The sequence below is a fragment of the Dermacentor variabilis genome, chromosome 11, assembly GCF_050947875.1.
Source record: "Dermacentor variabilis isolate Ectoservices chromosome 11, ASM5094787v1, whole genome shotgun sequence".
NCBI classification, from domain to species: Eukaryota; Metazoa; Arthropoda; class Arachnida; order Ixodida; family Ixodidae; genus Dermacentor; species Dermacentor variabilis.
Genome location: NC_134578.1, coordinates 60,301,862 through 60,329,412, shown reverse-complemented (window position 1 = coordinate 60,329,412; position 27,551 = coordinate 60,301,862). Strand labels below are relative to the sequence as shown.

The 27,551-nt window shown below is 45.5% G+C and overlaps 1 protein-coding gene across 1 annotated transcript; it reads left to right on the top strand.

Annotated features, from left to right (window-relative positions):
* Positions 1-61: 61 nt before the first annotated feature.
* Positions 62-27,256, top strand: LOC142564112 (uncharacterized). The gene is made up of 7 exons (XM_075674970.1): positions 62-106; positions 5,736-5,879; positions 14,444-14,460; positions 19,089-19,156; positions 21,926-22,018; positions 22,106-22,165; positions 26,202-27,256. The coding sequence occupies exons 3-7, from the start codon at positions 14,444-14,446 to the stop codon at positions 26,405-26,407; spliced, it is 444 nt and encodes a 147-aa protein (XP_075531085.1). The 5' UTR covers positions 62-106; positions 5,736-5,879; the 3' UTR covers positions 26,408-27,256.
* The last annotated feature ends 295 nt before the right edge of the window (positions 27,257-27,551 follow it).

Sequence of the window (27,551 nt, the reverse complement as noted above, 5' to 3'; positions counted from 1 at the left end):
ATGCAACGATCTTTTTTTTTTTGAAATATAGAACACTTAACAAGTTTATTTTTGTTTAGACGAATCACGACCTCAAGAAACAAGCATAAAGAAATACGCCAGAATAGTAAGTACAATAACATTATTCCTTCAACGCCGTATTTATTGAAATAATGTGTTACCAACAAACTTGGCGTATTTCATGGCGTCATAGAACTATCACAATCAACTGTAGTGCTGCTAATAAACCACGTATAGTAGTGTACGCTAACGAGCATGGTACTTCTGACCTATCTTCTATAGTTGTTCTTGTCTTGGCCTACGTGATGCTCTAACTACCTAGCCCATAGTCCTTTCCTTTTGTTTTCACGTTGCTGTTTCGTCGCTAAAGTTAGGCTTGTTAATGTTTTCGAAAGGATCTGGAAGACGCTTTCACGACTTTCAAATCCGGTGTAGAACTTTCCATTGCTCTGCATGAATCTTGCCTCTAAAACGAGCAATGGAATTTTTATTTCTATCCTGCGTTACTTGACTTCTTTTCGTCGCTAACTGGTTTGCCTTTCTACTTTCTAAATAAATGTAGGAAAATATTAGCCTCCGCATTCTCAATGGACAATATGACGCGTGTGACGGTATATACCTACCACACTCTAACCATGGCTGCTTCAAGAATTACAATGAGATACGTTTTCTTGCATTTGTTTTCTTCGGCAGCAAAGGCCTAGCGACTGCTGTTTATCTGAGATCATGAAAGCCGTAGTCTTCATATTCGGCGAAGATCGACATACTCTAACCGTGGCATAATCTAGAGTCGCTCACATATCGCGTGCTCGTTATAGGGATTCTACAGTCCAATTCATACTATGCCCTGCACTAGGAGATATAATTGTACATTATTCGCTTAGAGATGCCGAATGATACAATGACTGAAGGCTTTCTTGCACAAGGTAGAAGCTACTCACACTGTAATAAAGGAACTACTGACAACCAGAAGACATCACTCAATCAGTCGCAAAAAGAAAATTTGAATATACTTGCATACCTATGGAGTCGTGCTTAGAGCCTGTAAAAGAGCCGTTTGATGTGAGTAAGGCTCACAGTATAATCATGTCTTTACGTTGAATAATGCTCGTTATCATACTTTTGGGACCATAGTACAGGGATTATAAATGTTTAAAGGTTGAAATTTTGTGGGCTGCGGATTGTCGATGCATGCTTACCGTGAAAAATTTTGTGCCTTATGATCGTATGTGTGCTTCAAAAGAACGAGGCCGGAACATGCACGCGCGAGTTTTTTCATAACTAAAATATGGTGAAATCAGGGTCGCTATAAGGAAAAGCTTTTGGAAACTGTTTGTATCCCATTTCTGCCATTAGCCCCCTGCGTTTCGTAAAACATTCCCGGGCCATGCCCACTTCGCCAGTCTGTCACGCGACGTCACAAGATCTGTGCAAACACCCCATCTTATATGACACCATACGTAGTGATTATGCATATTTCGGCCGAACAAAACACAATGCACTTTTTCGGATTCTACGTTTTTCTTTCACCAATAGCCTTCCGCCATTGGTCGAAATTTTCCTAAAGTCACTAAATTCGCTTGTCTTTCACGCGGTCTCAGAAAACTGCAAAACTCACCACGTGAATGTACCTGCAGACTTTACGATGCATAACTATGCCGCATAAACTGGGGCCGTATAACGTAAAACTATTCCCATATGTTCTTATTCCAATCTCCTGACGTCCAATTTGCGTAACCACCAACGCAAGCGTCGGGCGGTCACCCGCCGGGTTGTCTGAACAAATCAATCAAATTTTCCCCTCGTTCATAGGAGGTCAATTTTGTTTGCTTGAAGAACAAATAACATTGTCTGCACTGAGTGGCTTGTCTTATCTAATTGGCTCACAAGAGGCGAGGAGCCTGCTCAAGTGGAGAGGGATTCGATGGGGTCGAGCCGCTGCGCTGAATATCGATAACCGCATGAAGAGGTTGGTGCCGGCGTCTGCGATCGGTTCGCTTTCTCTTACTTAGCTTGCGGTGGCTCGTAGACAATCGCGGCAGCATGCAACGGAAGCTGATATGAATGACGCTAAAACGGATCCTCAGCAAAGAAGAGTTGGCATAACGAGGTAGTAAACGTGCCGTAAGCTCTCTAAAACGTTACAAGGCCACGCAAAAAGCTTTATTACACGCAAATAAAACCCTGCTCTCCGGCAGGGGCGAGTAGCCAGTGCCGGAGTGATCGGCGCCAGCCATCTTTTATTCCTTTCGGAACGGGACAACCTGCGACTATTCAGAAGAAAATTCTTTTTTTTCGGCGTATTACTGCATCTTTAACGCATACACGTCACTTTGAGGTGGTAAGGTATTGCGGTTTTGTGACGTCGCGTGAGAGGCACGTGAAGTGGGTACAGCACGAAAACTTTTGACCAATAGCCGAGTACTAATGGTGAAAACGCGTCTAATCAGAAATAACTACTTTTGTTTTGTTCTGTCAAATTATGCATAATCAGTCTGTACACGTCATATCAGCAGGGCAGCTATCCTGGTTTAGTTTTCGTGGCGTCGCGTGACAGACAAGTGAAGTGGGGGTGGTCCAAAAAGTTTTTGACGAATCGCGGTGGGCTGATGGCATAATTGGAATAGAAAAGTTTGGAATACTTTTACGTTATAGCACCCCTGACCTTTTTTTTTGTCGAAAAGCTGGAGACGCTCCAGTTCCAAAAATATAGAAGATTGCGGCCCACTCTTTACTCTTGCACTGCGGCTACTCGAAGCTGCCAGTGTCAGAAGGTTTATTTGCCGATGATAAACATTCTTCCCGTGGACGCATAACATTGTCTAGTACATTCAACAAGTATAGGACATCACTGTGCCGACACTTTTAAGTAAAAGCCCGTTTAAGCGGCATTTTTGCCTCCGCCGATCACGCTGCCGCAATTTCATATTGGTGATTACAATCTAAGCAAAGGGAAGCGGACCAATCGCAGACGCCGGCAACTTCCTCCTCACACGGTTATCCACTTTCACTCAGTTCCCTCGGCCCCACCGAAATGCTCTCCATTCTGCGCACTCGTCGCCTCTTCTCACTCAATTAAATAATAAAAAGCTACCAAGGCAGAAAATGTTATTTCCTTTGGAAGGAAAATAGGAGATTGGTCCTTATAAACTATGTAATCGCTTGATTGCCCGGTTCCAAAAGCGCTGCGGACCGCCACCCGATGCTTGCGTCGCGCCTCCGTAAATCTGGCGTCAGGACATTGGAATAGAGTCAGAATGGAATAGCTTTACGTTAAACGACTCCCCCCCTCCAGCTCTTCGCATTGATATTCGCTTCGTACGAGCACAATTTCTAGGTCGTACCGGCAGTGCGTGAGATGCAAGAAAATGCTTCTCGTGATACCAAAAGTTGTTGCTTTTCAGGGCCTGGTATTTGTGACTGCCTGCGCGAACCGTCGTTACAAACTGGGCGACGCATTTATACAACACTTTATACATGTTCAACATATAATAACCATTGTGACGAGTTCGAAAAGATCAGGAACATTCACGGAATTCTTCAAGCTTAGTGTAATCGAGTGCGCGCCAGAACTAATTGTTGTGTAGTCAGTTGATGAGTTTCAATTTCAGTTTCAGTTTATTCCGGACATACATACGCATTGTGCAATACGACCACGAGGTAAGGCGAAAAGGGACTCCTATGTCTCCTGACAGGGCCTTATCCCCGGCCTTCTTCGTCGAATCCGACGTGCCTGCCTTGTTTTGTTTTGCTAACTCCGACGGGTATAATTTCGAGATATTTCAATTGAATCTAGAAACGCTGCCAGTCGAAATTACAACACGAGAAGGGCACCCCATTCCGAGGGTGAACTCCATGAAAACTTTAGGACTTTTAATCAACGCCAAAGGCTGTAATGCAAAAGCTCTAAACAAGCTGGGCGTGCAGACGAAAATATACTAGGACTCATAACTAGAATCGCAAGCAAAAAGGGGGGACTCAAGGATGACAACCTACTTAGGGTCTTCCAAGCTTTCTTCATCAGTCACATTACTTACACGGCACCGTACCTCAAATGGAGCAAAATTGAAAAGAACAAACTCGACACGCTCATCAGGTCCGGCGTCAAAAGAATACTCGGTATTCCACAATCCGCTAGCACATTAAAACTACTTGAACTCGGAATTCACAATACCACAGACGAATTGATTGAAGCACAGTTTATTCCACAGATCTCTAGGCTTTCGTCAACTAAGCCGGGAATCAAGATTCTTGATGAAGTTGGTCAACTCCCTATACAGGCACCGCTCGACAGACACCCCCTGTCTAAATTAGCCCGTGAAAGTATAAAGGTTGAGCCCGTACTGAGGAACATCCACACAATATATAACGAAGGTCGCAGAAGAGCGTGGGCTAGAACCAACCTTCGACAATTTGATCCTTACGGGGCAGATGCATTCTTCGTTGACGCCGCTAAATATGGCAGCGAAGACAGGTTTGCAATCACGGTCGTTGACGCGCGCGGAACACTTATCAGCGACGCATCAATCTACGCTAAACACTAGAACGAGGCGGTGGAAACCGCGATAGTCTTGGCTCTTGAAGCCGCAAAAGGCCCGGCGACCATTGTCTCCGACCCGCACACGGCGGTCAGGGCTTTCTCGTCCGCTCTAGTCTGTAAACACGCAGCCGACATCGTCAACAGATCCTTTCGTATTACTACGCGAGAAGAAACTGGAGGTCATACCATAGCATGGTCCACGGCCCACATGGACGATACAACTAACCAAGCGGGTTGCAACCCTAACGAGCGGGCCAACTGCCTGGCGCGTGAATTCACGAACCATGCCCGAGCTAGCGGTCCGGCTCTCATGCAGGATTGCCGCTTCAAAGATAATATTACGACCTTTCACGAAATTACGTCACATTCCAGACATAGCAGGCAGAAATTACCTCCCCCCAGCCGGAAATTGAAAAGGGCTCAGGCTGTTACTTTCAGGCTTTTACAGACGAGATCCTACCTCACCCCGAGAGTGCTTAGTTGGACAGACGCCAACTTCCCGCACTCGTGCTTCAAATGCGGTCACGCGTGCTTCTCCTTCGACCACATGCTCTGGCTGGGCCCGTACAACGCGGGCTCCGACTTTCATAACAAGTCCAAGTGGGACGCCTTGCTGAAGTGCTCGGATTCCACAAACCAACTACAGGCCGTCCAGAGGGCCCTCGACGTCGCGGACAGTCACCATCTCCTTGTCCCGTCGCGGGCGCAGCCACCAACTTGATCGGGGAGCCATCGGTTCCCCCTCAATCGAGTTCCTCAGTACACTCTAATAATTAGAGTTCTTGTCACTGTCACTCCAATATACAACCTAATATCGGACTCAGGCTTTTACAGATTGACAATAAAATGTTTGCCTACTGTTAAAAGACAACATAAAAAAGTATAATGAGCTGAAATTTGCCTTGCGGTGGCGGGTGTATGCTATCAAGTATAACATTTATCTATTAAGCCAACTGGCTCCGGCGGACTACATACTGGGCGCGGACTTAAATTCTGAAAAATGATGTGCAAGGCTCAACGTTGCATGGGTCGAAAATGCAGGTCTGAGCTGTGGCTTACTCTGCTTCAACAAAAACCAAAGCGTCGGTGTAACTGTCACGCGTTGCTAGATGTCATCAGAAAGGCAAGAAAAACTTGTCTTCGTTACCACATGAAGATATTTAGGTGCCTAATAACGTTTTATTTTTTTCGACAGCTGCTTCGAAACAACAATCTCACCCTGAAATGGGCTCCTGTTGACCCTTACAAATATCTGAGTGTTAAATGTCTATATTCAACCGTGTTGAAGCGGATTCTACGACCTGTCACCCGCCGTGTGTATTTCCGAACCTCCTTTGGGGTAAGTGTCCCCATTTAAGTAACAGTAGGGCAAATACCGAAGTACGCTGTTCAATTTATTACCAGGTTTAGTGTTGTGTTATGTGTACAGCAAGTAAAATAACTAAACACTGATTTTGGAGTCTCATCGAGGCCTTGATCAGCTGGAGAGCGCTTCTAGGCAGAACCAGGAAAATCGATGCCGTTAAATTGATTTAGTCTCGTAATATGAAATGCAAAATAACTAACTCAGACATGACGTTTTTTATGTAGACACAGTCGGCGTAAAATTAATGCACGTTCTCTGTGATACATTCAAAAATCTCAAATGTGTAAAAGGAGCTTGCATAGTAGCGAAACATGGACGAATTAGGCGAAGTTCGTATTTCACATGCAGAAGCGGTAACAAGACCCGGCTGAAGAAAACAAAAATCATAACATAAGCGCTCATGTTCTGCTCTTCTTCGTCCTCTTTCAGTTAGTGTTGATTAATATCAAATAGGTGCTGTCGTATTGTGAACGGAGTTCATGAAGAAATGCTGATAGACGCCGCTGTCGAAGTACCGACAATATTTGAATTTTGGCTAACTGCCACTGCAACTGGACATTACGTCCAAATGAGCCTGCAGGACTTCACTTGTCCGTGAGGCATGCGTTCGCTTCAAGAAGGTTTAGCAGCTTTCCCCAAGGCCGAAGTATTGAAAGCAATTGCAAGTTTCAGCGATGAGCTCGATCTTCTCAGGCTTAAATTGCGCGGAGGCGAATCGAACGACGCATCGCGCTACACAATACGGCGCCATGGCCGCAACCAGGCGTGTCAGAACGCTCACAAGATCAGAAACGCCGGCAGATGCGTTACAGCCATCGCCCGTAGATTGGGGATCACACGAGACCGATGGAAACTAGTCGGTATTTGTCAGCGCCCATAGAAACTATTTAAAAAATAGTGGCAATTTAGCGGTAACTCCGAGAGGAATGCGTTATCATGACTTCGCACCTCTTTGAGTGCCCATACCCATGATCCAAACTGCGTTCACCAGATTGCAAAGCGTTGTTGAAGAGCAATGTGCGGGACGGGGCTAGTTGCTAACCCATTATTGTTTTGTTGTTTTACTGATTTTAAAGCGAAGGCTTTACTGGCCGCGAACTTGCGATTTCGCCGTGGCGATGCTCCGACGAGGCACATGAAGTCACAACGCGCGCCTCGCCGCTGGCTATTTCTCTCTCTCTCTCTCGCTCCTTAGTCACTACTGCGCATGCGCCTCTAGTAGCCGCAAGCCACAGGTGTTCCGCCACTTCGCAGCACCGCGCCTTTCCGCCGCCATTTGGTATGACGTCACAGCCCATTCCTCGTTGTTGCCCTCACCTCCGCTCGCTTCGCCAGCTGCGTCGCATGCCTGATAACATGTCGGAGCATTGAAAGGGAGAGCTCCCGTGCGCCGCAGCCACTGTTGAGGCGGAAGTATGGACGGCGACAATTCTGATAAGCAGGAGGAGCCCTGGAATCGACATCGGAACGAGATGAAGTGGGAACGAGTCACCCAGGAAACAGATGAGCAGCGCGCCGAACGACTGGCTAAACGCCACAACATGGCTAGACATCCAAACTACCCTGGACTTGCAATCAAGATTGACCAAGGCTAACCATGCTATGCCTTAGCTTTCGCTAAGTCTATCCTGGCATAGCCGACCTATGCCACTGCCAATTTTTTCTTTCTGTACATCAACAGAACTCGAAGCAAAAGCAAAGGCTATACGCCTCGTGCACCGCCTATAGAGGTGCCACTGAAAGCCACCTAGCGGACGCTTCCAACAGTACATGCGGGAGCAGTAGCAGACGACAACCCTTTGCAGCAAGGATGGTTGAAGTTCGCGCCTGCGATTTCTTCTTTGTTCGGGTGCCAGGCTGCTTCTTCTGCGGTGACAGCTGTAGGGAAGATGCTGACCTCTGTGCGAGCGGGTATGAACACGATGTTGCCGGTGTTTGGGACAACATGGTCCACATACGTGCAAGGTGTGTCCCGCAGACAAACGCCAGGAACCCCATTTACATGACGTGGAGCTCATGTTCACTAGCCGATAAATTTTATTGAGTGATGCGATCTCTCGATGGTATTTTTCTTTATTCTACCCTTGCCGCAATGCTGCTTCTGTACCTGAATAATAAGCACCCGTCGTTAGTGCAGACTTATATCAAACAAATCCGCACGGTGCAGTCTCTGCATATGCCGTTGTGATTTTTCTGCCAATGAATACATGTGACATCGCCGAATAAGTGCAGTCGAAGTCCCCTCAAGAAGAGTAATTGCCAATTTATTGATGAAAACGCGTACATTAGCCAACGAAGTCACCAAACACACGGGTTAATAAAAGCGCGTGTTAGTGCTGTACCGCCGATGCAATTCTGCTGCATACGCCGATGAACTACCGTTCCCGCTGCAGTTTGTGCAATTTTAAATGCCCCAAAGGAGCTGCTTGGAAACGTACAAAGCTAAAGACTGGCTAACTTTTCAGTACTTTTTTATATTACTAGAGAGAGGTGCCACATGATATATTTAAAGGCAGAGCAGCGCCAGTCAAAGCAGATGAGCGCTGGCGGCAAGGCCCGGTTTAGTCGTCTGCCGCGTAAGTATAAGAAAGAATTCAGTTGAGTACAAAACTCACATGCAAGAAGGGACTACGTTGTGAAACAAACAAATCACTCGGCGTGTTAAGTTTGCTCAGGCAGCATCGAGGTGTGATAACTTCCCAAACGGGACGTGAACCTTTCAGCGAGAAATGAAACAAAAATACCATATGCAGCAGCTATTAGCAATTCTCGCCCTGAACTACCGATTTTCTAAACACATTTTCAAAAAACGCAAACAATATCTAAGGTGCCCTCGGGCGATAAGAATAAAGCTGTTAAAGAAGCACTTCCTCAGTATCATTCCGATAAGACACAGCGTCATTTACACCCTTTACAAACAAGGCAGGGTAAAAACTTCGCAGCTCAAAAGAATCGACAAGAGTTATGCATGGAGCAACTACCAACAGTTAAACGTGTGCAAAGCCACGCATAAAATAGATGTAAAAACATGAAGTGCGCGACAGCTGGGGCGAGGATTTACCGCGCCACACGATAGCAACAATTTCAGTTCTTGCAAACTTCAGTAGCTTTAACATACGACGCATACGCTCGTGCAGTCGTGCTGCCTAGCTAGCGCAACGCGGCAAAGAAGCGGATAACAATATAAGCGGCAAACAGCATTCCGAACTTTAGCAAAATCCCTTTAAACCTCATGCTGCACTGCAGACAACCTTCGTTGCTCACGCGTCTACCTATGATCTAGTGGAAAAAAACACCGACGAGACAAAGGAAAGGATGAGAACAAGAAATTTCCCTTCGAAGCGACGATCCATTTTTGCTACCGTTGCTCCCGCTGATGAGACTTTGCCGGGAATGATTAGAACCGTCTCGCCGGCACGTTTTCAGCGGTATTTGAGTCCCCACCCTGCAACAATTCTTCTTCGACACTCCCTGAAGCTTTGGCCACCCCACACGTGCGAATGGTATTGCCTATCTTGCTCTGAAAACGTGAATAAGACAGAGAAGCACGATCAACGACACAACAAACTACAGCGTGCGCCAGGCTGCTCTCCCGCGTGTTCTGCGCAAGGCCGCCACCAGTGGCGCGTCCGTCGGCATGCACGGCGCGTATACAGCCTGACAGAGGCTTTTGCTTCGAGATACAGTTGAGCACACAGTCATAATACAAGTAGAGGAACAGCAACAATATACAATAACTAACATAAGATATTCATTTAACAATCTAAATTGTCTCTATAATATATAAAAAAACAAAAAAGACAAGAAATATCTCAGAGTAAGAAAACAAGCAAATCGACATACATATATTGTGACAAGCAGCAGAAAAAAAACAAAAGCAATGTGCGCTCAGAAATAAAATACACAGTGAACATTGAGCAACAAAGTCGATACACATGGAAGTTGTAATCAACACTTAAACAGTATTTAAACATAATCAATGCAGTTTTCAAGAAGAAATTGTTTAAACCTATTTTTGGAAATGTTATAAAATAGCGCAATACGGCGGACGGAGCATAGAAACCAACAATTTACGAGCACAAGCTTTGACAGTTAGCGGAAGTTGGCACCTGTGTTCACTCAGGCCTTCTTTCTGTCAAACGTCCGCTGTTGCGCTGGATTTATAATTGTGTGCTCTTCTGGTGCTCAGTCGAGACACCTATTGCGTATGCGAGGAGCGAAGTGGAAATGAAGGTGGTCGGGAACATAATAGCGTCACCTGCACAATATATATATATATATATATATATATATATATATATATATATATATATATATATATATATATTACTTTATCACGTGACCAGTTTTCCATTTCATACACTTTTTTTTCAATTGCACAATCCACATGATGCCGAAATAATAGGTTTAGGTTGACGTTGGGCATGCGTTACCCACCGACCATTGTAAGCACCATAATGGTGTTCTCACAGAGCTCTATATAGGAACGTTTCTTTGGGTGTGCGTGTGTGCGTGCGGCTAAATAAGCCTTCTCGCTGCGCGACGGTAAAGACGAATATTCTACTGTAAAGGTGCCGAAACGTTGAGCAGCTGCGCACGAATGTTTGCATTTACTTTAGCCCTACGTGAATATAGCGGCAACTCATCGATGCACCGAAGAGTCAAAATGAAAAGAGTCCGTTCCTAGTAAAGAACCCATTGAAGCGGCACTTTGGACCCAGCACCCTGGACATGGAGGCCCTCTAAAGTGGGTTGTGCCACACGCATTTCTTGAACAAGAGCAGAACACCCGCTACTCGAGAATTAGCACGATTCTCGCACGAGAATTAGCACGCTTGAGCCCTACAAACTTTTTGGGGCAACAACAACAAACTTTTCGATGAATAAAGGCAGGATGTAACACTTGCAAGGCGTTTGCTTCTAAGCCTAATTATAGGAGATGATTGGTGTTGCTACGGCCTCTCGCATGCCAACGTTTCACGGAGACTGCGTCATCAGACGGCATGGTGGCACCCGGTGAGCATGTAGCCGTTTCTGAACCATTTGTCCGCTTTCCGGGAAAAGAGTGCTGTTGTATACTTTCGCAATACCTGTTATCGCACCTTAGCAGCAAAGATAGGGTGTTATCTCGATTGATCATTGATATTTAAGGAGGACGGCGTGGCCAATGGTAGCATACGGGCGCCTTGAAATTGTTACTGTGCTGGACTTGCGTTGGCTTTAAGAGCAGCACATGCTCTATGTTTGGGGCCGGTCCCGACTTGAAGTAATTGAAACATACGTTGACACAAACAAATGCGTGAACGAGCCCGGGCACTTAAGATGAACGTATGTAATTGTGTGAAACTTGCCACATAAAGGCACACGTCCCGGCTTATATGTGCATCTCAATACTATCGCAAAACGCGGACATCGACCACATGTACATTTTTTGTTCTTCCTGCTCTGTCTTTCTTCTTTAGGACAGTGTTTGCAGGCGACTGATGCCCTCACTTACGTTCACGAAAGCGCAGACGTTCCCCATGCGCGCCGTTTGAACGCGAGAGCTTTAAGGGTCCCTGTTGCACAGTGAGCAGGCCGTCCGCCCCGTTGAGCGTGAATTGGCCGCGTTGACCGCGAGCGAAATGTGCCTACCAATCACAGCGTGGCGTGGCGCGTTTCTCCCATGCGCGGTAGCGGTAGCGCCGGAAGGGGGGAAGTGAGAAAGAAACAGCAACCAGAAAGCTCGCCTTCGTGTGGAGCGTTCGACGCAGACAGACAAACAGACAAATAACTTTTATTTTGGTCCTGGGAAGACGATGAGTGTCCCCGTTAGGGGACAGCGTCTGCGGGCCGCATCCATGACGGAGCCGGGAGGTTGAGACTCCCGGCGATATCGCGGGCTGTCTGAACAGCCCTGAATTGCTCTTCCTTGGCGGAGCTGGTGACGAGCCGGAGCGAGTGTTCCTCCAAAGAGGGAGACCCTGAGCCCCCGCGCAAGTCCAGGCACGGCCAGAGCATGTGCTTAAGAATGCATCTGGGATTTCCATAGCGCAGGCAGCCTGGTTTGATGAACCGTAGTAATTTTAAGCAAATAAATGGAGACGGATACGTCTCCGTCTGCAGCATTCGCATGGTGATTGCCTGATGTCTATTTAGGTGTGGGTGTGGAAGTGGAAACTTCCGACGCCCTAATTGATAGTGCTTGCAGACCTTGTTAAAAGTAAGGAGAGTGTCCCTGTGCTATTGCCCACCCCCGGCCTCCGATTGCCCACTTCCGGCGCGGTGGGTGAGATCTCGCGCCTGGGAGTCGATAATTTCATTGGCGTTGGGGACGGCTTCATGAGCATTGCTGCCCATGTAAACGCGGAACCAGATTAAGTGATTTTTGCCTGTCCAAGATGCTGCATAGAGAACGCGAGCGGCTTCCTTGCATACCGAGCCTTTCATGAATGCTCTAACGGCAGCTCGTGAGTCTGTCAAAATAGTGGAACGGTTCGTGGTGGCCATGGCGATGGCTACAGCCACCTGTTCGGCTTTGTCCGCGTTCACGTTTTGATGTGTAAGGGACATCAGCAGCTCCCCTCACAGCGAGGTAGCCACCGAAACAAAATTATTGGAAGCTGTGTATTGCGCAGCTTCTACGAAAGCGACGTTGTCCTCAATCATAGCCGCCAGGCTAAGAAGGGCCCTGGCACTCGCTTTACGTCTCCCGTAATTGTGCTTAGGGTGCATATTTCTCGGAATCTGGAATACCTAATACATTTCTCTCACTTTGACGGGGAGCGCGCACTCCCTCTATTTGGCGATGCTCGAACCTTGACCGATATGCGCTAGTAGCCGTCTCCCGGCTTCCGTAGATGCCAGTCTTGCAACTTGTGCCATCTGTTGCGCCACGACTATCGCTTCAAAGTTGTTGTGGACGCCTCGCTCCAACAGTCTTTCGGTACTGGTGCTCTGTGGGAGACCCAGTGCCTTTTTTATACTCTTGCGAATGGTTGTTTCTAGCCTAGCTGCTTTCCTTATGCTCACTTGTGGGCCAGGGCTATGAAATTAATGTGGCTGATTAGGAAGGCATGGATAGTCGCCGAAGATTATCCTCCAATAGCCCCCCTTTTTTGTTGGCCAAGCTCGCGATTAACTTTGTCATGGAATCGGCTTTAGTTGCGATGCGCTCTATGGAGTAGTCACTACTGCCGTCCTCCTCCAGGAACATGTCCAAGATTCTGATTCTGTGTACTACCGGGATAGCGGATCCGGTCCCGGTGGTGATAGAGATATCGGGAGGTGTCCCTTTCTTTGCATCGATTGTGGGTCGGTAAGGTAGCAGTTCCGATTTCTTAGCCGACAGGCAGAGTCCTGCCTTCGTGATAAAATCCTGAGCGACTGTGATCGCTCTTTGCAATTTCTCTTAGATCTGCCCTTCGCTACGTCCCTCGCACCAGACTGTGATGCCGTCGGCGTGGAAGGCGTGACCGACTCCTTCAATCTCAGCCAGATTGTGGAAGAGAGCTCTCATGGATCAGTTGAATAAAAACGGGGAGAGGACTGCCCCTTGCGGGGTGCCTCTGGGTCCGAGATCGAAGGCTCGCCGGAAGCGTTTCCCGCTCAACATTACGGTTGCATGAGCTGCCTTTGCCGGGAGGCATCTGAAGCAGTCAGTGCGACCATTTAATGCTATCACGTTCTACCCTTAAAGCCGAAGCCTAAACGCTTCCCACGTTTTAAAGCTGACGTGCTTAGGCTGATGGTTACATTATCGAAATATTGTGCTGGGCGCTCAGGGTTCGAAACCGACCAGCGGACACATTTATTTTGCCATTGGTTGGGACTGGAGTTGTTTCAGGCATTTAAGCTGTCTTTCACGCGACGTTGTTAACAGAGCTTTTCGTCATGGTGGTGCACCAACATGGCGGATACGATCGGTAACCTATATCATTGTGACCGAAATGCGGTCGCAACGCCGCTCAAATCTGCAAGAGCCGCGGCAGAAGACCCGCTCGATGTATTGTCCCACAAGAAACGCGTCTGCGTGTTTGTCCAGCTGTCCTTCATCGTTCGCCGAGCTGTTTCTAAATAAATAACGCGTAGGTGCCGTATAACTGAGGTACTGCCGAACGGCGATGGAGATCGTCTTAAACTATGCTATCTAAAAATGGAGCTAGTGTTACTTACAAGGTATTCTTAGGGGTGACTTCGTCCGTCTTGCTGCTGCTTTCATATTGAATCGTCCGAGAGTCGAGATATGTGACTAATCCTACTACCTTCTTCCCCTTTCATTTAGAATATGTAGAAATATCAAAGCAATAGTGTAGCGACAGCGATAATGCCAGTAGCTCTAATGTCGGAGAATACGGAGGCTGCATTGTGGCAGAGAAGTAAGGAAGCGTGCCGTTACCGGGTCAGTAAGACTTCATGGTCCCGTAAAAGAGCGCGCCCTTTTCACGTGTCAGGCACCGTTTCCTTTTTTTCACTGCATGTGTTCAGAATGTTCTCAGTTTGTGCGTACGCGTGTATATTTCAGTATTTTCTTCAAAACACTATTGTCTCTTTTTCAGATGGCTTGGGTGACATGGTATGTATACCAAGGAGACATATACTCAGTACGTTAGCAAAATTTGCACGTGATAAAGTCGAAAGAAATAAGGCGGCACGGAAAAGTGTGAAACAAGTGGTTTGATGACACTTGGGCTTCATCAATCACTCTAGAAATGTCTTTTCTTACCATCAAATTGTTTCCTTCTTCCCGAAACAAAAAAAAGCGAACTTGAGTGCTTGGGAGCACGCTTGCTGAATGCCGTACTTCGTGTCCTACGTCTAAGCAGGTCTAATAGGGTGGAAATTCGTGAACCTAGCACAATTCCATTGTCGTGTATCAATCATCTCGCTCTAAATATTCCACGTTTCTGGTACGCTAAGGCACAGGAACTGCATTCTTTAGACACCCCTGTTTAGCAATGGGAGGACGAATTTTCTTAAGCAATCACGCGTTCTTCTAAGTACTATGGCAGAACGGGTGACGCTCCTCTCTTCAGCCTAATAAATGTAGCAGAATAATAAGTATATAAATGCACCGGCAAGACGAATGCGAACGTACCACGTCACCACAACCTTACGTCATATTGTCAACAAGAAGCTCTACACCGCAAAGCACATGCTATCATGTGAAGAGAATCTGAATGACCGATAATGCTCAATTGAGAACGTTTCGCCTTGGTTATACGGTTATATGTATAAAATCTATCATATCAGTCGCCTTCTTCATACAACATAAGATGTGCTACGCTAAATGCGTCACTTGGATCACCTAGAGATACTAGAACTTATATATTCACAGTAGCATACGACCCACATCACTTTTCAATGTTATTTGCCCCTTGTAATTTTCCCAGTGCTGCTGGTGCTGCTGCTACCGTTGTCGCTCTCTTGCACGTCGCGTCTGAGGGTGCTTCAGAGCTTGCATACACATCGTATGAGCGTGCAAAAGCGGAAAGGCGATGCGATCGAGAAGCCCGTTTGCGCCTTTCCATAGCGTGGCATGGGCTCAATGCCTTCAGGAGCTTTCTGGGTGTCTTCACCTTAGTCTTGCGACAGCTGTAATTATCCGCGACCCTCCTGCAAAAGCATTGCGGAAGCTGCAGTGCTTAGCTTTCTATTGACGTGCAACAGCACAAAGGGGAGGTAGATAGAATGGTAGAGAGGCGGTAGGAAGAGGAGGCAGAGAATGCGTAGAGCCAACGCACACACAAAAGGTGTGAATGATAGGTGTGCCACTCTTCGCTCGCTGTTCCCATATAAAAGGGGGAGGGTGGGAGAGGTAAAAGGCGACGTGAGCTGGTGAGCAAAAACTACTTCTAGAAACGACAGAGGTTTCGGACAAATTGGGCAAATTTAGGTTCAAGGCACGGTGTGGTACGTTACTGCTGTTTCTGAAAGATAAATGCCATGCGAATTCGTCATGCGCACAACTGACGCACGGTGCACAGACGCAAAGCCACATTAAAACACGCTAGCCACTAGGCGGCATTACGGAAGCGGCTCCACTTCAACTCAACGCTTGTGTGCTCACCGCGGCAGCTTTACGGTTATGCCATTGCTTAAGATCACAGATTCATTTACGATCACGACAGTCCCATTCCGACGGACATGAAATACAAAAAATCTCGTATGCATAGATTTAGGTGCCCGTTAATGAGGCCCAGATTGTTAAAATTATTGTGCAGTCCACCACTAAGGCCTGCCTTATAATCCGATTGCGGTTCCCACACGCACAGCCCCATAATTCAGTTAAAATTGAGCAGTTCTGCCACGATGCGATGTGCCGTGTAAATCAATGGCAATGTTAACCTTCTCGGAGAATATAGACCATGGCACGAACACCGCATAAAGTAAGCACGTGAGTTTTGTGCACTGCGCAACCACACACCCATGGCGCACTCAAAATAACATTTAACATCTAGGCACTTTCGTATCGCACTAAACGCTGAATTAAACATTAGTTGTCAACATCATGGCTAAGTCTCGTCATTCGAAGCAAACAGAATGGAAAGCTTCGCTCACATTGATTCCCATAATGCGTGAGATTCGCATAATGTTTTGTGCTGCAACTTGCTGTAGTGTTTACCGACCGGCGGATTATTTTTATTTGGAAATTAAGACTTCCATGTTACACCCTATGGTGTTCGTTTTGCTTTCACCATGGATTCATTATTTGTGAGCATGTTTTACCACTTCCGAAATAGCGATAACATGTCGCCATTTTCTTTATGTAACCGTCCTTTCTGCGAACATCAGAATATTTGCAGACGATGTACAGCGATTCTGCCCCTGTTCCTACCGTCGTTTTCTACGAAAATATTTTTGACACTATGGCCAATGGGTCTTTTGCGCTACTTGCGTGAAAGCATTATTTTTTCTTCAGCATTTGACATTTGAACACGCAAAGAGTGATTTTATACTAGTAGAATTATTCGAATAAAATTTGTCCCAGGAATATTACAGGAAAGAAAAGAAAACTCGCACAATTGTTACGCGTCAGTAACACGAATGCCCAGGCGTTAGCTATGTTGTGTACTGGGCGTTTTCCGTCCCAATCTCGAGGTTGAAGAATAGCTCCGTGATCTCTGCCTTCAGGGCATTTCAGTGCAAAATGTGTTTTAAGACTTTCTCGTGTAAACTACACGTTCGTGCCCGATGCTCGTGTGTTTGCCGGCTCGCTTTATTTACACTAAAAAGATGAACTCTAGTCTTAAGGAAAGAGTAGTGAAACGCGTTGTTGTTCGCTTCTTGTTCTCGCCACTTCTTGTACTCTCCAACACAACACAATGGTCGGAATTAATGCCACCTACAGCGTGCGAGAGGCGATTCCACAGGTGGGCGATCTGCATGACAGCCGCGCTGGAACATGCGGATACGCATAAGGTTCCGGATAGCTAGCACCAGGCTTTTCCTGCAGTCTACAGGTGCGTCAGCCGATTTACTTAGGGGCTATTTTCGGCTAGGAGAGCACATGTTTCCGACAATTGTACCCAAGCTCATTGTGTGGAGATGCATACGTGTTGATTATTCATCCTGCATCTATTGGCACAAAGAAATTCACCAGGTTTTGCATTTTCCGAGTGACCTTGCACTTGGTGATAAAGGTCACACGTAGTCAGTTTCAGATGGCCCAACTGGTCTGATGCTAACCTTCGGTGGTCAAAATATTTTGGGCAGTGCATGCACAGGTAACCCTCAGGAAACGTCTAAAAAACGCCTTAAAGGGCTTTCCGAATGAATTCTATTCATTGTCAGGAATTTTCTGATCACGACATGTCAATTAACTATTTTTTTGTTCTTCGCAAATACCGTACCAGCTAACCGTTACATAGCCAAGTATACACTACATCTTAATTGGAATAGGCTCGTGAAACTTCTTGGGTAACATAGCGAGCCCGTTTTTTTTTTTCGAATTTCGCAAGTGCGAATTTTCCTCGCGCTCCAGCGTAAATATTCAATGCTTACGTGCAAATTTACTTTGATCAGTTGTGTACATTTCAAATAAGTTCAATTTACCTTGTTGATATTTTTCGCATTTTATGAAAACATGCTTCTACAATGCTACTTACACCGCTCGACATTCATGTAGTACATAGAGAACTTTATTGGTATTGATTGACACCTGAATTTGGATCTTGTTACTGCCGCACTATATATAGTGTGCCACGTAACTTGAGCCAAACATTAAAAATATGCAAATGTCACGTAGATGGACAGAACCAAGGTAATGTTAGCTGCCGTCGCTTGGAGATACTCAGATTAACCTTTGTTCATTCCGCCCAAATCGATAACTTGTCTTAATTATGATAATCAGCTTCTCAAATATTATAAGTCGATGAAACGTGTGCATGAGAAAATTGTAGAGCAACATGAAAAACTCCCGATACAGCTTCCTGTTGCTCTGTACGTGCTACATAAATGTGCTTTTCAAAACGTTGAGAAACCCACGAATACACGCAAACTCCCTCGAGCGGCCAGTCGCGCAGCAATTTTATGTGTATTTTGGTGCTTCTTTCACGCTCGGGAGAACATTTTTATGTAGCACGTATTGAGAAACAGATAGCTGTGTCGGAAGTTTTTTCATCTTGCTACACGATTTTCTCCCTGACGTTTGCGTCAAATTATAATATTTGAGAAGTTGATTAATTCGGTAAGACTAATTATCTAATAAGGGGAACTACAAAAATTATTTCAGTATATCCAAGCGACGGCAAACAGCATTACCTTGGTTCTGTTGAGCTACTTGGCATTTGCATATTTTCAATGTTTGGCTGAAGTTACGTGGAACATCCCATACATTTTTACTGCTTTATTAGCCTTTCATTTCTGTCGGCGTTTTTTGCTTCATGAAGCTGTACCGCGAATATCGACGGCGTAGTTTGTTTAGTTATGTTTGGTCATTTATTGCCAGAAGATGTTGAGTTGCATCATTGTGATCGCTTTATGTAAATAATGTACACGCAGACGTCTCCTATAAAAATTATTAAGTTTCAACATTTAATAAACGTTTCTAAAAATATATGCTTATTGGTTCTCGTTCTAGCTAAAATAATTATATTGTGGGAAACTGAATATTCAGCTCTGTCGAGCTGCTAGTCATATATCATGCGTTTAATTCAGGGCGCAGCTCTAAAGATGAGACGTTTATTTTTCTTCTAATTCAAGTGCTTATCAACTAACGATGAAGGTCAAGCAAAAAGGCAACGACACTTTTCTCGAGATATCAGATGCCGGTGAGTTGCCACAATTTTGATCTCTCTTTATTTATCAATCACATAAAGTTTTATTATTGGAATAAAAAGGCGAGGGAAATGCTAACAGGTTTTGCCCTTTCATTGGATAACACCTAGAAAACTGCACAGCCTGTAGATCTGTATGAACGCTACATGATGGGCAAACCACATATGAGTGAATGTAGTGGACGGAATAGTTTTTTTCCTGAAAATGATCACTTTTGCATATAACGCACCAATTCCAGTGTTCTTGTAGGAAAAAATAAATTCCATCCTTTCAAGCTCCCCTAATTATAAAAAGCATAATACCCTCAACTTAGGACAGACAAGAAGATCAGCTTCATGTGGTTACTAAGAAGCAACACACTACCTCTTGTTATCAAAAGAGACATACCTAATTTTTGCCTTCACCTGTGGAGAATGGATTTTTGGCTGAGTTTGTCGAATGAGAAAATATTTCGTTTTTCTCGCCAATTTTGTTGGATACCAGATTGTTTAGTACATTTCACTTTATGGCACATCGGTCCTCTACGATATCACAGTGAAACTATGAATTTTTCCTCCAGCATATTTATAGGTAAGTTTGCTTTGAGCGAAGAGAAATTGCTATGAGAGGCATTTGCTTTGTATCTATTATTAGCAAAGTAGCAGAATAACTCACATGTCTCTGTGCTTTCCTCAGGAGACTGCAGTGAAAAAAAGAATGTGATATCTTGTTATTTGATCAATATCTATCGCCGTGCGCATAACTTTGCTTTCTCCCGTATCTTTATTGCGTGCGTTAAGAAATTTGGACCCGCCGCTGTTTCTCAGTGGCTATGGTGTTGGGCTGCTGAGCACGAGGTCGCGGGATCGAATCCCGGCCACGGCGGCCGCATTCCGATGGGGGCAAAATTCGAAAACACCCGTGTACTTAGATTTAGGTGCACGTTAAAGAACCCCAGGTCGTGTAAATTCCCGGAGTCCCCCACTACGGCGTGCCTCATAATCAGAAAGTGGTTTTGGCACGTAAAGCCCCATAATTTCATTTTTTTATGAAATATGACCTGCTACCGCTTTGCGAGTGCTACATTTTTTTTAGGTGCGCATTGCTTTCTGTACTCCCTAGCATCGATGGGCACTGTCCTCTCTTCTGTAAACATTTCATTATGGCAGTTTTTCTGGCAATTTGCGTTTATTCTTTATCGATTTCTTTATTATGAACCTGGAAAGTGTGCAAGAAGGTACAGTTGGCCGCTATCTTCACCAAAATTTTATACTGTTGTCTGATTTAAAGATAATCACGGGTCAACTGAAAGGTCTAATATATATAGCAGAGTACTGTCAAACGCGAAGCAGTCAATTACAATTCATATAAATGAAACATAAAATGATATATCGTGTTCCGCATTGCCTTAGATAGAGACCATAAAAAGCAGCCTTACAGGTTTCTGTAAGGGTCATCACGTTGGTAAGGTGTTCCCACATGCTGGCGACGTCGTTTTTCAACTCACATGCCAGCCGATGTGACCTCATGTTGCAGCCAGTTTTCAGACACACAGCCTGGCCTCTTAGCGTGTTACCCGGCTGGTCGTCCTTCACCCTCATTGAAGACGCGGCATCGACCCTTGAAATAGTCCCTACGACCATATACCGGACAGGGACTACAGCACCGCTATCAGTTTCATCAAGTCGACCTAAACAGCGTGGACCAATAAGTACGCTCAGTTTATACAGCAACTTGCTGAAAAAAAAACCTTTACATATAAGGTCGACGCCAAGCATGGGAGGGAGACTTCACAACAACCACGTGCATAGAGGATAATCGACCGTGATTGCACGGGACGGCATTTTAAAGCGATGTTTTCTTTCCCTGCCATTCCATGGTTTCGCCTGGGTCGGTCTGTGTGCCCTTCAGTCGGCCGGTCAGTCACAGTGTTCTCGCCCAGTAAATTCCTGCTGACTCACCCCTCCCCCTCCCAAAAGAAGAGCGCGTCCGGCGGAGGGATTCGAACCCCTTCCCCTCAGTGCAACAACCCGATGCTCTCGCAAATGGTGATGATGATGATGATGATGGCCACATGGTATGACTCATACCCACACGCAAATGGACCACAATTGCTTCTTTTTTTTTCTTGCATAGTATCGTGCGTACACTTCTCTCGTAACAGCACCACCTAAATATTTCAGATTGTCGCCCCATGTGGATTCTGATGACCACTTCCGTACTTTGGAAGCTACCCACAAGGGGGTATTAGCCAAGAAGCGGCCGGCACATTTAAAACAAATGAGTAGAAAGGAAGAAGAAGAATACACAATAATGAATAATTATGAATGAAATGTCAACATAAGATTTGTCAAAATGCGTAGCACGGGCGTGTCAGAGCACAAGCGCGTACCAGTTTTCTTTACGCCAAATACGCAGAATACGCTTTGTGCCGAAATTTGTACCATTTCATTGCCCGCTTCACTTACATTCCAACATGTGCACTGGATCCGCACATTTTTTTTTCCCGGGACTGCGGGAAATGGAGCAAGGGACACAAGTGCAACCACAATTACGCTCAGTTTGTTTCTATCGCCTGCTTACCGCCAGCGTTCGGTCGCCATGTCTTTGTCGTCAGCTATCCCGTCATCAATGGGGCTGCATAGTACGAGCTGGGTTGGTAGCTGGAGAGAGCAGATGCACTGACCTTAAGCAAGCTTTCGAGAGTAATGAATTATAGTCTGAAAAGAGAAAGAAAATAAAAGAATTTGTCCACATTTACCACAAGATTTACTCTGTTGCAGCAAAGTACCTTCCTTTCGGCGTGCAGAAAAGCTATACTATTCTGCATGCTGAAGAGACGTGCCTAATATTGCGTGACGACAGCAATGCAACCGGTAAGTGCTTTAAGGTTCATATTTGTCGTGCAGTTCTCGCCAGGATCCAGCAGTATTCGTCTAATTCTTCATTTGATTCTTTTGCAGAAAGTAAACAAGTCGCCTCATTGCGAGAGCTGTCGAATGGCACCGTGTTGAATAGAAATGGTGAGAATCTCTTCATTATCGGTTATCTCCTTCAAGTCTAGCGTTATAATACAATACCATATAATAAAAATTAGATGTCATTATCTTTCATGTCCGGCGTTCGTGCTGTCGTTCTCTTCTCGTGCTTGTCCACTGGTGCGCTCGAACGATGTTTCATAATGCCCAGCATCTTCCCAATGCACCACGCCGAACATGCCTCTAAGTGTACATTTTAGCTATGACATCAGTAAGAATGTCTGTCTGCGTTGATGTTTACATTTGCATTTTAAGAGCCAAGATGCGCTTTCACTCCACTACGTCAACTGCCTCATCTCTAGAAGAGTAAAAGTGTTGTTACTATCGACAGGTACATAGTGGAGTGCTAGAACATCGATTTTGCTGTACTATCCATATTAAATGCTAAATGCAGAAATAGACAACGGTGACCGGGGACACTGTTAGGGTTGTTACTGCTAATTTCGACAGTTGTTTCTCGCTCTTGACACTTTCGAGCGCGCATATAATTCGTGTGTTCAATGAAAAATAGCTAAATAAACATTTGCGGTTCATTCTGACAACATACTGGCTTGTTACGGTAGCGCTGTACCAGAATAATGAGACCCGAGCGAGACAGCTTTTCACGCAACTTTCTGGAACAACCCAAAACTTCTTTTTCACTTCGCAAAAGCTTATGCAATATTTCTTGGAAATTAACTAATCTGTCAGTGTAACGGCACATGTAAGTCCACAGACCTGTATGTCACATCTTACCAAATAAAACAAAACGGATACGCAACCATTCCTGCAGATGGCATGATTTTAATCAGCGGCCGATTTTCAGGAGGCCGATAGCGCATTGCTGGTGCCTCGTCGCGATGGCACAATTATAACAATTGGCCACGTCGACTTTAATACCAGTGTCGGTGCTATCAGCATTGCCGGCTTCAGAGAAGCACGATTTAATACCGCGCAAGAGGAAGGTACAACGTACACAACCGATGCGAAACTGACATACAATGTTAAAGCGTCGCGACGGAATGCGTTTCTGTAGCGGCGTCAGAGCTTATGTCGCTCCGACAGAAAGTGGCAGATTTCTAACGCCACGACAGAAAATATGCAGTCCCGACAGAGAGCTCATGTTGTGACGTCAGAATCACTGTTGCGATAGAAAGTTGTTGTTGCCACTTCATAAAATCTTGTTGTCGCGGCTGAACGTTTCTGTTGCGACGTGAGAATGGCTGTCGTAACGTCAGAGTCGCTGTCACGATAGAAAGCTGTTGTCACGACTTCCGAACTCCTGTTGTCGCGACAGAACATTTCTGTTGCGACTTTAGAACTCTTGGTCTTCGCGACAGAATGTTTGTGTTGCGACTTCAGAATTTCTGTCGTAACGTCAGAAATGTCTGTCGCAACTACAGAAACATCAGGAACTTCTGTCGTACAACAGAAATTTCCGTAGTCGCGACAGAAATTTTTGTAGTTGTGAATGGAATTCTGGTTGTCTTTTTCAACTGGGATGTGACAACGTAAATAGATTATTGGGAAGTTAGACACCTACTCAATTGACTAGCCGCACTGGCTCAGGTGCTAATCGCCTGTTCTACGTTACGAGGTCGCGAGTACGAGTTTTGATCGCATTTCGTCCCGGGTCCACTTCGATGGGAGCCACGTGAAAACGCATTCATGTACATGTGTCTTAAAAAACCACTAGCTCTTATTTCGACACCACACTGACGTTTCAAAACAACATTTCTCGTAGGCGCAGGGCTGCTTAAGCAGGTTAAATCCCTTAAATAATCAGGCTTCAGTTCGTGTGTCACGTTGTGGTTCTGCTCTTACCTTGGGCAGCTGAACAGTCAGGACGACTCTTCCTTTAAAACATACATTTGATGTTCAAATTTAAAATATTTCTGGGAGTTTTACCTGCTTTTTGCATTTCGCTTCCATCGAAATGTGGCCGCTGTGGTCGGGATTTCATCCCGCGACGTCGAGCTCAGCAGCGGCATACCAAAGCCGCTAAGCCACCCCAGCTGGCAGTTGATATATCCATATTCTTCTCATGTAAGATACACCGCAAGAGACATCACCGGCAAAGGGAATAATAGAAATTGACGTTCTTTATTTTTTTATAAATTTCAGCTCAGGCTACAAACTCGATGAGAACAAATTAGGCTTTAATGTCCCTTAAGGAGCATTATCGTGCTGCGAAGCATCATATAATGGCTTTATTAGGAAAATGTAGAGCTCAATAAGCACACAGGACGTAGAAATGAACCACACACCCCACCCGCTCACTAAAAAATGATGTTTAGTGCACGTATGGGAAAAAATATATAGAAAATGAACGCATCGCGCATGTCAAGACGAGGTACAAAACAAGCATACACCCAAGGCACGTTTTTACAACTATTAATAAAATTCAATTATTTTTCATGCAGTAATAACGATGTTTGGCTTACATAAAGTGCGGCGACCTTGGTGATATGATAGGCTTCCGAGATTTATCGTGGAATTTGGTTAGAGTGACGAAACACAATGACCATGTCTTCGAATATGGCTTCACACGGACATCATTTAAAATGTGACGCAGGATGAGCGATTGGCGCGCTGTTTAATAAATGTCTGTGCTCTGGACGGCGTACGTTAACACGTCGGCCTGTCTGGCCAATGTAAGCGTGACCAAAGCTTAGGGGATTTTTGCATACTACGCTTGAGATACAATCGAAAAAACGACTAACAGGTTTCTCGCTGCATTACCTATCACCCAATGACGTGACCTGTGCCCTTCTGCGCACAGTGGAGCAATTGTGACTAACTCTGTGTGGGGCAATAATGGTGTGGGGCAGTAAGAGTGTGCAATATGGTGCAATAAGCGCGTGTGGTTTGAGTTTCTTTTCTACGTGCTGCGCATTTATAGCGCTCTTAAGTTTTTCTAATATTACACTACCAACTAGCCCACCGATCCGTCCTTTTATCATATAGTGGCCCCGTCATTTAAGCGCCCAAACATTATATCGAAGAGTCAAACGGTATCACCCCTGTAGCATTCTTCCTTTACCATGGTAGGGTTGCATTTCGAGAGCAGGAGTAGCTGTGGAGAGTAGCTGTGGGGCGCTAGTAGATAGCCCTCTGCTACACTCCTCCTCTCCTGTCCCACCTGGCGCGCAGCTGGGGCGGGCGGTGCGCGCCAGCTGTGCGGTATTGCTGCGTCTCGAGAGCCTGAAAGGGTTCGGAGCTTTCGACTGTTGCGGATGACTGGGCCTCCCCATACTCATGGGACCGAGCAACGAAAATTATCATAAATTCCCGTAACTGTGGGTCGCCTGGGACCTGCCAGGCGTCTCACAGCGTTGGCTTGACGACGAGCGCCACCTGGCGATTTTGCAGGCGTCACATGACAACGAAACATACACCAACGGACAACCGTCACAGTTGGTCAGCGTCGGGCGAAATAGTGGATGACGTTAGCTTCACCGTTTCCTGTCTGTTCCGCACGGACCAGGCAGTGCGTACGCAGAGGTGCTCAGAGCGAACGCTATAGTGGCCCTATAGTGCGCGGGTGTTAAATGCTCAAGCAAAGTGCGAAAGGCAGGTCGCTAGCCTAGTTCACTCGCCGAGGTGATTGTGCTGTAGTTTCAAGGGTGCCCAGTTCGCCTCGTTGTTTTGGCAGCCAAACGCACTTGGCAACTTCACCAGCCCTCTGAACCTCAAAACGTGGGTCACGCATCTGCCTCGTTGTCGGAGCAGAACAACCGTGCTGGTGACCCCGACGGTATGAAGCTGTCTCGAGCGACCGTATAGTTGCTGTTGCAATTCTTACTTAGTTGAAGAACGTTCATTTGTTTGAAACGTAGCACTTCGACATATTGTATTGGATCTTTCTGGGAATGTTGAGTAAATTTTAATTGGCAATTGTCACGTGAATTCGCATGGCCCCCTTTGATAGTGAGCTTGGCAGGTGAAAATTACCTTGGGATCTAGAGCCCTGAATATTGCACATACTGATAGCATCGCAGAAACAAGTAGATTACATTATGTTTTTGTTGTCTTGTTTCAGAGCAACCAATCTGCTTACTGTGGGTGACATCTAATACAACTGACGAAGAGCATCCAAACTGCAAGTCGAAGTTGGATACGCTGTGCCAACGGGCATCATATAATTATGCAGAAGATGAGCGGAAAGTTTGCACTAACGTGTCTGGGCTAATGAGAGATGTGCGGCATGGATGCGTAATGAACGTCATTGCTCGCAGTCACGCCTGACTTAAATTTTTTAACCCCTTTAGTACCCAGCACTCTGTTAAAGTTGTCGCAGTCAAGTTTAATGGTGCGTTTAATTCGTGACAGTAATTACCCAGAATAAAATCATGTGCAGATTTTGTGCTTTCCGATAGCAATATAGGGTAGGTCGACGCAGGCAAGTGCAGATGTTGCCTGGTTGTAATGGATTGGAGAGTACCTTTAACTCTCACATTTATTGTTGTCAGTCAATAATACTACGGAAAGATTTTTCAAGAGTTTGTTGTGGTGTCTTTAAGCCAAATAAACCTAGAGTAACAAAATAGCTCACGTGCTGTTCACATATTTAGGTGGTTGGTTATTTTGCCCCCTTTTGAACATGCAGGCTCGTATTATCCTAAGCCACACGAAAACTTCAACGATCACGCTCTGAGACTTCAAAGCCACCACTGAGGAAAATAAGAAGCGCTATATCAGCGACAACAATATAAACAAACAATACGGCCATCCTTATTTTCTGGCTAACACGGGGATGTGTTTATTAAGAGAATGAGAAACTCCTGATAAAATTACGTACAGAAATGCCATTTTCTTATAATGTGCAGGCTGTCTACAAAGCGCTGCAATTAGAAATTTATTGGGTCTTTTTCAAGCTAGCTTTAACACTTTGCGATGACCACTTCTAGATGATTTGGTGCTGAGCGGCATAGGTGTGAAAGTACCACATCACGCGGACGCGCACTCATCCTAAAGGTGGGAACAAAGAGAAAGTACTAGAGGTACGTGCAGCGTTCTCTAATCGTTGTTGCATTTCGGCCACATCATCTGCTGCCACATGTGCTACAGCGGCATAAGCCATACAGCTGAAAGGAATGCTTTTTTGTCAACTAAAGTTTCTCTACATATATATTTGCACAGTATAAAAGAACAAAGTATCTTCATATATATTTGCACAGTATAAAAGAACAAAGTATCTTCAGTTGTGTACATTTTATTGCGATTGCAATTATATGTCCACTCCTGGTGCATTTACAACGTCGGTGTCTCCGTGATGTTCTGATGAAGTCCAAGTGCGATAACTTCATAGCAGCACGCCGTATACTTTCCACGGGAATGAAAGCCTGCGAAGGTGAGCTGAGGAAGGTGGCTCTGTCACAGGCGCGCAAAG